The following is a 12,422-nucleotide window of genomic DNA, read 5'->3' as shown; positions in this document are numbered from 1 at the left end:
AGTGGGATGAACACGTTAATCACAAACATGTACTCTAACCTTTACAATCTGTGCAACCCACATGCAGAATCCCTCCAAATGTGTGCACAAAAGAGATAAAGAGCAAGACTTGCTGGGGGAAACAGCGAGCAGAGGAGATTTTGTCAATTCAGCATCTTCCGCGGGGGGACATGGGGAGGGGGTCTTTCCCTTAGCACGGACATATGGTGTAAGAGTGCTTAAGCAGGTAGGGGAGGTGGGCTAGTGGAGTGTGATGGCTCTAGTTTAGCAAGGCTTGGGTTGCAAACAGAGCAGCTGAAACACTGGCATCAGCCGGTTGGTGCTCCGGCAAGAGCTGGATGGCATGAATGAGAGGGGCTCAGGTGTGTGTCCTCACTTTAGTGACCTAGAACAGCCAACTAAAGCAGGCGGAAACATCCCACAGACCTTACTTACATCAATCAACCATATAAATTGCATCACAAATGTAACTCATATGGTTACAAGCACTAGGCTCCTAATATAAGAAAGAGCTATGAGTGCATGCTTATAACCAGGAATGACAACTAAAGGTTTGGCAGGAACATACATGGTACATTCTTTAGGGGCCTACTGTTTAAAATATGGAATGTTCCTTTTTTTAGTTTATTTTGATTTTATGAAAATAAACATGAGAACATAACAGATAAACTGTTCTTACTGTCCTTAAACACTTAAAATATCTTGCGAGAATAACTAATATTCAATTATATGTAATGTTTTCTAAGATGTATAAAAAAAGTTAAATTATTCCCAATACCAGGACACTTGACGAAATATGGAAAAAGAAATTATTATTAATAAATGGGAGATTATGTTGAATCTGTCTTTGGAATTTAAATTAATGCAGGTAGAAAGAGCCGACCTTGGCTTATTCATAAACGTGTCACAGTAGATTATTTCTGTCTTGCAAAAGAAGCAGAAACAGGGAAAATATAAGAGAAGACGTAAAGTATCTTATAAAAAACATTCTTGATATGAATGATATTAAATAAGCCTTTGGCTCTATAAGCACTCATCTTGTCACTGAAAACTCTTTGTAAACTCAGGCATATCACATCAATTAAATCTGTCTGACAAGATTAGTATGCTGACATTTTGTTGAATTTACTTTTTTTCTCTTTCAAGTGCAGACACATTTCAAGAACAATCTATTTTTTTAGATTTACTGAATACAAAAATATGCAATGCGACCATGGATTGTTTATGCAAATGCCTCCACTCATGAAGCAACATGAAACAGAAAGTTCACACTCTTTCAATTCCAAGATTTTAAGTATCCAAGCACAATAGTAAAATTAATCATTAAGCCCTCACCGGATCCTCAAATAAATCTTAGATGAACAACAAATCATGACATACCACACATTGACGTTATTTGTTTTACAAATACTGAGCCAAAGTGCTGAAACAGTGTATTAAAAACTAAGTACATCCTTGACCCTTACCTGGGAATTAAGTAACAGTGAGTTGCTGTTAATCAAATGCATTTGATCAATTGATTAGCAGCAATAGTGAACACTACTAAATGCAGAATTTCTGGCAGTTTGCTGATCTGGAGCACTCGGGTGTGATAATACTAGATCACAACACCAAGGAGGAAAGACATCAACAGTGATGAGAGAAGCTGTTGTTGCTGCCCATCAATCTCTAAAGGTTATAAGGCCTTGTTTATACAATTTGAAATCTGTCATTCGTCAATGAGAATAATTATTCACAAGTTTAAAACATTCAAGACAGCTGCCAGTCTTTCCAGGAGCAATTAAATTAAATTAAATTAAATTAAATTAAATTAAATTAAATTAAATTAAATCATTTTTTTTAAAAATAGCTACACCTCAGACTTTACAGGCCTCAGTTAGACTGTTAATTAATAATTAATAAAGACATTGTAATGTTATTTAAAACACGTTTATCTGAGATTGTTTTTTCACAATATCAAGACCTGGTGAGGACCAGATATTGTGGTGATACTTCAAATAAAAGAATTTAAGAATGATGTTCTTTGTTTTTCCCTGATTGGGTTTGTGGTCATATCGGCAGATAAATTAAGTCAGCCTGCATGTTGCCACAGGGCTTCAGCCTTCAGAACAGCTGCTGTCAGATGAGCTAGAGGTCATGAGCAATTAAAATAAATGCAACCATGGATCCTGTAAACATCAGTTTGATAATAATTTGGAAAATTGTCTGACATAGCAGGCCTTAAAATTCTACTTTTGCACATACATACTGCCACCCAAAACTGAGATTTAATTTTGTTTGCAGAAATAATTAATGCCAGATGGCTTGATGTTGAGAGGTCGCCAGCAAAACCTGGCATCAATAAACTGAAAATAAGGCAGCACATGTGCACAATGCACCAATATCTCAAAATAGTTTGCCCTGAGCAAAAATAAGTGCTCATTTTTATCAGTGACAGAGATTGGTTAATATTATCAAAATAGTGTGCAAAAAAGATATGCCTTTCTGTCTCTTTTTACAAAGATATTAAAAAGAAAGAAAAAAGGATGAGGGATTTACTGTGTCTGCTCAGTGAATAAATTAATACATTAATAATAAGAACTGAATTTAATTAGAAATGACAGGGCTAATGCAGCTCTGACAAAAATATCCCAGCCCACCTTTGACTGTAAGGCGGATATTTGAAGAAGAATACTAATTTAACAAATATAACTATACTTAAAAAATATTTACATGTACTTTTAGCATCAGTGACAGCCAGGCTTCTCAGAGCAATTTATTACATTACCGTTTAGATTATCATAAAACTGGTTTACTGTAATCTCGGTTATGATGTTAGGACGCCCTCTTATGGATATATATATAAAAACACAACACATTCTTCCACAAACTCTCTTTTATGTTTTGGTCTTTAGCTAGCTGTTTGTACATTATGGTCCCGGCTGATGAACGCATGCCTGGAAGCATGGGCTTTATTTAACATCCAACCCGTCTCCATTCATGGTGAATTCATTTATTCGTGTGATTTTGCGCCAGATAATTTATTGTTTTAATCAATGCGTCTTTGCTCTACCAATAGGGGGCAACAAAGCAATGTGGCTGACAACCTAAACAGTGCTAACTTTGTCTCCGAAGAAGAAGTGGTCCGGGGTAGCTCCTTGGTAGACATGTCAGAGTGACTGTAGTAATGCTAACTTGGGAGCAGTAGTTACTGAGTAATCCAAAAGTGTCTTGAAGGTTGAAGGAGTGGTTGTAGAGCAGCAACCCTTAACAAGTAGCCCGTTAAAAGGCTTCGCAAGATCTGAGAAACGCTACGGATCCCGGACGTTGATAACAAACAACAGCTGGTTTTGCTAGCATTAGCTGGCTAGCTTGGAAGCTCCCGAAGGATATCGTCAGGGTTTTTGATTCAGTCATGTCTGCGGCCGGAGACTTTGGAAACCCTTTACGAAAATTCAAATTGGTCTTTCTCGGAGAACAGAGTGGTAAGCATGTCACAAAAGTTAAAGCTATAACTGTTGTTGAATCTGAATTGTACTCTGCTGAGCATAAAGCTGACACTTGAGTTTAATGGATTGGTCTAGTGATTAACGTCAACCAGTTAGCTAGCACAGTGATAGCATTGCGACACGGGTGATTAGGTATGTCTGCATGTCCACGCTGGCTTTATGAACTAGTGATTAACTCTCTGCCAGATGACTCATATTTGTGGAAATGGTCTTGTTCACCTCTTAGTCAACTCGCAAAGTGTGTTGTGCTAATATGGCATACACATACGGTAGAAGCTAATACGAAGCTTTGAAGATGTCAGTGAAGTCGTGAAACATTAAATGGAAATTAAACTTTTTCTCTGTGTATTACAATGTGCATTTTATCATTATTTGTTAGCTTGGGGGAAACAACTTATTTATCTTTATTTAAGATATTGTATTTGTTGTTGTCAAAGAAGAATACACTGAGTTTGATTTGAATTATATGTAAGCAATGCACTGAACACTATATATATATGTGTGTGTGTGTGTGTCCTTGGGGCGCTTCACAATTACCTTAACATGACTGGTAGCATTCCTAGTGTCCCCTCTAATTATCCCCTTTTAAAACCAAACTAAACACAGGCTTTATTTAGACTGGGAAAAAAGTACAGGGGGAAGGGAACTCATACTATGGACCCACACTTTTTAGATATAGGCAAGACAAGTTTATTTGTATAGCACAATTCAACGACAGGGTGATTCAAAGTACTTTACAGAATACAAGAAAAACAATTTAACATTAAACAAAAGAAAAGGTAAAAAGAAAGAACATTGGCTAAAACAGTATTAAAACGTAAGTTTAAAAAATTCTAGCTTAAAAGAAACAGATTTGGACTTCTAAATAAAAACTATTAAATGCAGCAGAGAACAGGTGGGTCTTTACTTTGGATTTAAATAAACTGAGTGTTTCAGCTCATCTGAGGCTTTCTGGGAGTTTGTTCCAGACATGTGGAGCATAGAAGCTGAATGCAGCTTCTACATGTCTGGTTCTGACTCTGGGAACTGATAAGAAACTGGATCCAGATGACCTGAGGGTTCTGGTAGATTCATATTAGGTCAATAGGTTACTGATGTATTTTGGTCCTAAACCATTCAGAGATTTATAGACCAGCAGCAAACCTTTAAAGTCTATTCTCTGACGAACAGACAGCCAGTGTCATAAACCTGTTTTATGATGTATAAATGTGACACTTGCAGTGTATACATAGGCTTTCTACAGTTAAAAAATAATAAATAAATATAAATTAAAATAGTATATAAAATAAAAAAAATTGTGAGCTGAATTTGGGGATTACATATAATTGATTTTTGTTTACACATTAACCTTTTTTTTTTTTTTTTTTTTTTTTTTTGTATGTGTTGTATCCTGTGATGTGACTGATCAAGATAAGGCAGGCAGACACTGTGTTTGTCAGGAGGTGTGTAATCAGCTGTGGCTCCCTGTTGCCTTGTAAATAGCTGTGTTGGCTTTAGCTATGTCACCATCACTTGATGCACATTGAAACTGATAATGTAACTTGAGCTCAGCAAAAACACCATGAGGTTGGGGAGCTCCACTCCCTTGCTCAGAGCAGTTTCTTGAGTCCTGTCTTCTATGATGTTGTAGAAGCGATGTTTGCTATTAAATATAAAGTACATTTTCTAAACCATTTAAATTAAAAAATGTGGAATACTTTGATAAATGGCATCATAATTTTCATAGTAAGTGTGGACCTAAATCATTGCAGCAGGCAATAACAAGCTGTGGCAATAACAACTAGAACAAAAACCAAACTTGTCAGTGCCACTTTCTTCTGAACTTTCTTTAACTTTTAAAAACAATACTTAACATGGTCTTTACTGGACAACCAAATTGGTAGTTGCATAACATTTGCTGTCAACTTTAGTTCACTGCCTATAATTTTCTGAACAATTTGAGTGTACTTACTGCTGATAATGTAGTAGGTGTGAGCCTTATCAGAGACCCATTTTTAAGCCTGACTACATGCGCAGAAGACGGGCGCAATGGTACCCATATTTCCCCACAAGAAATCTAGGACAGTCTGGTTTAATATAACAAGTATTGCTGCTATGATGAGGATTGAATGTAAAGTTGAAATTATAATTAAGTTAAATACAGTGAAACAGATATTATAGACTTATAGGACATAAGAGGCTCCTTTTCCAGCTTTTTAAATGTGGGAATGCTTCATTTGTTTAACAGAACAGAATACAAGGAATACATGAAGTTTAATAATGTTATTAAGAGAGAATATTGATGTCAGAAATTAAACACTGACCTTTGGACTGATGGTTTAACAATATATTTGATTACATCACTTTGAGCTTTTAACTCTTTCAGTGTCAGTATGTCAGTATGTCATTGTATAGTTGAATAATAATGATGTAGTTAAACTTATTGATTTTCAACCCTTGTTAGAAAGCTTCGGGTTTTTTTATTTTCTATTTTAAATGATAGTCTTAACAGCTGAACTAAAAATCTAAAAATGTAATCCCTTCATCTCTCATTTTGTTTCAGTGGGAAAGACGTCTTTGATCACCAGGTTCATGTATGACAGCTTTGACAATACTTACCAAGTGAGTCTGCATCTTTTAAACCTCATCAATAATGCTTATAATATGCTAATTAATGCTAATTGAATAGTGCTTTGCACATCTAACTAATTATTATCTATTTTCAGGCCACAATAGGAATAGATTTCCTGTCAAAAACCATGTACCTTGAAGACAGAACAGTAAGTTTGTTTTCATCACCTCAAGTAAACCAATCTTGTTGCAGCTGGTTGTAGTCCAGATGGAGGAGATTATCAGGCAGTAAAGTTGTTCTACGAATGTTAATGGACGCTCGCATGCCGATTTCTTACATGTTTTATCTTAAACCTTTATCAGTTGGATTAGGTTATTTCTAACAAACACACACACCCACAGCATTATATTACCACGTTAGTGTGATCAGTATACTGTACCCTCAGGACAGTCTTCATTTTCAGTGTGTGCTGTCACCTTCAACTGAAATCTTTCTTCCTCTCCTTCCTGCCCCTCCATCTATTTCTCTTTACATTTTTTAAATTAAGCACACCTTACTTGATCAAGAGAGGAGGGTTGATGACAAGTGAAGGGTGACTATTTATTTCTTTCCTCTCCAGGCCCAGACAGCTTGCTCTCTCTGATGGTCATTCACTACCCGCATGCACAATGCTCTGTCTGTTTTCTTGCTATCTTTTCCCCATCAGTCTCACTTTATTTGGTTTTCTTTCAATTTGCTTTCTGCCACATTAACGTAGCTCATTTGTCTATTTGTTTTTCTTGTTTTACTTTCATCCCCTCTTTTTTTTTTTTCTTTTTTTTTATTATTTTTTCGTCCCATCCTGTTCCTGCCCCACAGATAAGGTTGCAATTGTGGGACACAGCAGGACAGGAGCGATTTCGCAGTCTGATCCCAAGTTACATCAGAGACTCTGCTGCTGCTGTCGTAGTGTATGACATCACAAGTAGGTGATGCCACCTTGGCTGTCTGGTATTTCTTCTAAATTTTTAGACTTGTTGAAGAATAAATTCATTTCTGTTAAAAAAAAAAAAAGAAAAACAATGAGAAGTTTCACTTAACATAAGTTTTCTCACAAACCCAGTAGTTTTCACAGCTCAGACCTTGACCAGCTCAGTGATGATCAGCTTCCTGCTTTCTCCTTGTCTTTCTCTCAGATGTAAACTCTTTCCAACAAACTACAAAATGGATTGATGATGTCAGAACAGAGAGAGGAAGTGATGTCATCATCATGCTGGTGGGAAACAAGACAGACCTTGCAGACAAAAGGTAACTTGTTCTTCCCTCTTGCTTCTGTGCAAGCTGTCTCTCCAAGTAGCAAATGCCAAATGACGCCATTTATTCTTTATGGTGGCTTGTTGATTCTAGCCTTCCTGCAGCATTGGAACAAGTTGTATGTCTCCTACATGAATATCAAAGCTAGCAGACTTTTGTTTCTTCTTATTTTTCTTGCAAGTGTCCAGTGCATGATGCATTTTATCTTCCTGTTAAATGAAGTTATATTCTTTGCTGTGCATCTTTTAACCCCCTTGTCTACCACAGGCAAGTATCTATTGAAGAGGGTGAGCGGAAAGCCAGAGAACTAAATGTAATGTTTATTGAGACTAGTGCGAAAGCGGGCTACAATGTAAAGCAGGTAAGGGTGTGTGTGAGTCGTGCTCTGTAGACCTGCTGCAGAAGCTGCCTTCCAGGCTACATCTCCAAAAGTCCCCCAGTAAATTGAGATGTTAGAGACCTTTGTCCAAATTTGCAATAATATAAAAAACCTATTTGCATTTCAAATGTGTATTTCCCGGAATATGACTTATCAGGTTTTCATACTGAACAGTTTGAAAGTCATCTGGGAGGCTTTTAGTGTGGAGCAACGGTGGCAGCAGCAGCAGGAAGGGGCACGGCTTGCTAATACATTTCAACATAATCAGTATATATTTTTTCTCCTCTCTTGTATGTGGCGGTGTGTGTGCGTGTTCCTGTCTGTGTTCTTGTGTTGTGCGGCTGTGACTTGTGGCTCATCACAGACAGATAACCACAGAGGAAGGAGAACAGAGAGCAAAAGAGATGAATGTTCTGTTTATTGAAACAAGTGCAAAGACAGGCTACAATGTCAAACAGGTAGAGGGTGTGCATCTTTGTGTGTGTTTATGGCACTCATGCTCTCTACTGATTGGCTTTTATTTCACAAGAAGTGCTTTAAACATTGACTTCCAATGAGGTGCATGGATTTTGTTTCTCAAACTCTCTCCCATCTGCTCTAAGTATTTACATCGGCCAACTTTTGATCTCAAAGCAATAGAGCTGGGTCAGAGTTTGCAAACCAATAAGCTGCACTCCACTGATTAGCACAATACCAGCATATTTTTTTATGTTATCCAGTCATTTGATGCAGTTTATTGGGGATCTGCATGTTAAAGATCATCATCATCTAAATCGCATTACCATCCTTAAGTTCCTGAAAGTTTTCCAGGCTTCCAGGGCAAGATATCAATAAGATACAACCATATCCTGTTTTCAATCCCCTGGCAATGCACAGAAATATGTCCCTGCAGCTGCTCAGACACAAGCTGTTTTATTACAGTTAAATTTGCAAAAACTCTGATGGGTGTCTTCCTCTGTGCAAGCTTTAGGTGGACCTATGAAAAATCATATATGATTGCATTATACTATGCATGCTAGCTTCACTTTCTTTTATGTTTTTGTCTTGCTTTAAGCATGTTTCTCACAAAATCCAACTAATTCTTTCCCTCCAGCTTTTCCGTCGTGTGGCAGCTGCGCTCCCTGGCATGGATACCACACAGGACAAGAGCAGAGAAGACAGTATCCTTTGTGTACATGTCAGTGTTTTAGTCTGTCATGACAAGAGCGAATTGGAAGGTTTTTTTCGCTCTGACATGCCATGTCACACAGGTGTCTGCCACGAGGAAAAATCTTGTGTAGCATTGTGACTTTTTGCTATTGTTGTTTAACCCACAAGTCCCTTCAAACCTATTTTTTCAACTCAAGATTGTTTTAGTGCATACGGTCCAAAAATACACTCCACCAAAGGTTTATTTGAATAAATAAAACACGCTTGGTTCGTCAGAGAGGTTTTGAATCATATTCATGACCTTAAAGAAAACTCGTATGTTTAGAAAGGTTTAGGCGCACTTGAGATTTTCTTTTTTTTTTTTTTTTTTTACCTAATTTAAAGAAGACTTTATGCTCAATAGGGGGAAGGAAACTTTTCTCCCAGTTGTATGGAAAGCGGCATCAGCATTTGGCCTGAAACGAAGCAGAAGTCCATTACATGGAACGCGCAAAATAATTGTATAGGACTTTAGATCAGTCCTATACAATATATATCCTATATATTATACCTCTTCAGTGGCAGAGGAGATCCATTGTGCCAGTCAGTATTGCCAACTTAGCAACTTTGTCGCTATATTTAGCGAGTTTGCAGACCCCTCTAGCAACTTCCTTTCAAAAAATCGATTAGCGACTTTTTATTGGAGACTTTTGGAGACTGGCGTGAAAGAATGTACTTTATTCTTCTCCCAGCTGCATTCAGAGATGTTCACCTCTGGTTCATGACCAGGCTGAAAAATAAAAGCTGCTGCTGGCTGATCCCGCCCTGGCTTACTGTCAGATAATAATGTTTATAAACGAAATGTGAACAGAAACATTTAAAAAGTTAAAAGTGCTGTAACATATTGTAGACTAATTAAAAAATAAACCACACTAAATTAAAAAACAAAGAAAATATTGACTGAATTTATTTTTATTTAATTTTATTATCTTTTTTATCTGGTCTTAACATTTATAGGTTGTCTTTTCATCAATTTTTGCCTCTCACAACATTCCTCTCCTCTGCAGCCTCCATTACAACTATATGTTCCAGGCTGATTATGCAAATTAGATGACGATGTCATTTAGCAGCGTTAAGCGACTTTTAGGACAGCCAATAGCTATTTTACTTACTGAGTAGCTGGCAGCCGTGGTGCCAGTTTAGATCCTTCTGCTGGTGGAGGCTGAGCTGCTTCATAGTAGTCTGTGTGGTTCCCCTGGTCCAGTTTATACAAATAAAAGTATTTTCTTCTGAATTCTGCTTTGGTTTCTTTGCTGTTTTTGTTTTGACTCTACTTGTGGATTGAGCTTCTGGTGTGAGATCCATTGGTTTTTACTTGGGTCAGCTTTAAACCCTCTAATATAGTGGCATTTTTTGTTTGTTTGTTTTTTAAGTTTTGGTCTGTATTTACCATCAGTTCTTCATCTGAAGTCTGGCTGTTGCCCAGAAGATACAGTGGCCATCCTTCTGTTCTAAGGTTGTTAGTTAGATCTAATTTTCTCCATTCATGTGTCAGTGTGTCACTGGGCAACAACCAAATGTATTCGTCACTGCTAAATGAATATGTTTCTGTTGTTCCTTAACTCTTTCACCCCTCAGTGATTGACATCAAGCTGGAGAAGCAACCAGAGCAGCCCGTCAGTGAAGGAGGCTGTTCCTGCTAATATTCTTGCCTGTGGAATAGGATTTTTTCTGCCACCCAGTCAGTTTTTCTGTTTATGTACTCTTCACTTCACCCATCTTTGTTTCCCAGTCTAAATGAGAACACTGCATCCATTGTCCTAGCCAGTGAGAAAACCTGCTCTCTCATTTGGATGCCCTGAAAGACACGTATCACTTAAGAGTGAATATTTGCACTGTAACAAACATGCGTTGAAACACTATTTACAGCTGAAGCTCGCCATTTTACCTTCTTCCTGTTTCCTGATGTTTCAGATTACAGTAGTGGCACCAGAGTAAGGAGTCACATTGGTGTTGTTTTTCTCTTAAAATGAATTTTAAACCAAACAGTCAGATGATGTACTGATGCTTTGGACAGCAAAACAAGGTATTTGTTTGAGTCAAAATATTCTTTAAAAAGTGGAATGTTGCTTTAAGCTTAATAAGCACAGTATGGATGTTGTGAGTGTTTGTCAGTCAGCAGGTGTGCTGTTCTGATTGGCAAAAAAATGTTTTAACTGTTTGAAATACTACAGGAAAGTCCTGCAAGTTTTTGTGTTTAGGGAAATCATTAACATTTTCCGGGTCTCTGTATAAACACTTTTTGTGCAATTTGATCCAAATGAAGACAGAAACAGCAGGCCATGTTATTTAAAACTTTAAATTGCTTGTACCAGCAGAGTTCTCCAATCATTTACAAGCATATTATGGCAAGAAAACACACTGCAACTACGCTTTTACACTACATTATCACAATCCAGCAGAGATACACCACAAGACGTTATCATCCATGTTTACCGTCCTTCCCTGCTCCCTCACAAATCCTGTGAGAGCAGTTATTTTAACCTTGGCTTTCATTTTTTTAATTACTTTTTTATTATTTGAATAGATTTATTTGGTTTTTCCCTAAATACCACAGCTGCAGTGTCATAGATTACAAAATATTTCTTTAGTGTATAAGGAGTATTTTCACTTAAAACTCACCATATACAGCATAGATTTTGAGATTTATGCCTTTTGAACTTTAATTGTAGTGGGCTTCCATGGCTTTGGGTTTATATAGATTGAGTTTGACCTTGTATGAACACTTTAAAGACTTTTTATTTGCTTGTTTTTACTTTTTGACATCGATCTTTTCTTAGTGATTGATCAACGTGTATTTAATTTACAATGACTTGAAATATTTATTTCTTTTCGATTTCATGCTTCTTTTATATTGCTGTTAATATCTTCACTTTTGGTAAAAAAAAATAAAAACCTCCTGAATCTCTAATAAAATTATGCATCCAACTGGACCACCTTTAACAGAATAAATGAGTGTCTGCTGTTCTGTCTGCCACCTCTAAGTGGGAGTTTGATTATACTGATGATGTTGTGCAATTTTTATGTGAACATTTGGAGGAGAGTCCAATTTGTATAGCATAGTAACCCTTAACGTTTTTGTCTGGAATGGTTTTCAATAAAACAATAAATATATACTTGTCAACACTGCTGGAAAATCATTATTTCATTTAGTATGATAAACACTGCAGGAGATGTAAAAAACTGAATAATGAAGATAATATTCATGTAATGTAACTCATACCATCCATGCATATGCATAGGACCAGGGGACTGACGCATGCAATTGAGATTCGGCTGAATTTCATGTTTTCTATTATCAGGTATAATTTAAGTGTTCATGGTAAAGTAAAATTTTAAATAAGTAGTCTCAAAAGGCACTGTACTCTCAGATCCCTGAAGCTTTTTTTTCCACTCTTACGTTTGTATGTAGTTTGGCATTATTCCAGAAAAATCTCTTAATAAATAATTAACCCTTTCATGTCTCTTAGATTACACCTTGCATCAAGATACTTGAAATTCTAAAACAAGGTAAAATCAGAAC

At 36.8% G+C, this 12,422-nt stretch overlaps 1 protein-coding gene across 3 annotated transcripts; it reads left to right on the top strand.

The window, feature by feature from the left end:
* Positions 1-2,954: 2,954 nt before the first annotated feature.
* rab6a (RAB6A, member RAS oncogene family) lies at positions 2,955-12,023 on the top strand. 3 transcript variants are annotated; one of them, XM_042008230.1, is made up of 8 exons: positions 2,959-3,464; positions 6,031-6,089; positions 6,194-6,247; positions 6,898-7,003; positions 7,215-7,326; positions 8,076-8,169; positions 8,805-8,871; positions 10,478-12,023. In XM_042008230.1, exons 1-8 carry the CDS (start codon positions 3,395-3,397, stop codon positions 10,540-10,542), a joined length of 627 nt encoding a protein of 208 aa, XP_041864164.1. In that variant the 5' UTR covers positions 2,959-3,394; the 3' UTR covers positions 10,543-12,023. The 3 variants fall into 3 exon arrangements, 2 of the variants coding, with proteins under 2 accessions (XP_041864164.1, XP_041864163.1); XM_042008229.1 differs by lacking the exon at positions 8,076-8,169 and adding an exon at positions 7,600-7,693 and having other exon boundaries at positions 2,974-3,464; XR_006012916.1 differs by having other exon boundaries at positions 2,955-3,464; positions 8,076-8,871; positions 10,478-10,559.
* The last annotated feature ends 399 nt before the right edge of the window (positions 12,024-12,422 follow it).

Source organism: Melanotaenia boesemani, chromosome 15, assembly GCF_017639745.1.
Source record: "Melanotaenia boesemani isolate fMelBoe1 chromosome 15, fMelBoe1.pri, whole genome shotgun sequence".
Classification (NCBI taxonomy): domain Eukaryota; kingdom Metazoa; phylum Chordata; class Actinopteri; order Atheriniformes; family Melanotaeniidae; genus Melanotaenia; species Melanotaenia boesemani.
This window is presented reverse-complemented; position numbering and strand designations above follow the sequence as displayed.

Excerpts from the sequence above, each read along its gene's own strand:
- rab6a (XM_042008230.1), top strand. The coding sequence starts at position 3,395 with ATGTCTGCGGCCGGAGACTTTGGAAACCCTTTACGAAAATTCAAATTG. Across the intron at positions 6,090-6,193 it reads GCTTTGACAATACTTACCAA|GCCACAATAGGAATAGATTT; the intron begins GTGAGTCTGCAT and ends ATCTATTTTCAG. Across the intron at positions 6,248-6,897 it reads TGTACCTTGAAGACAGAACA|ATAAGGTTGCAATTGTGGGA; the intron begins GTAAGTTTGTTT and ends CCTGCCCCACAG.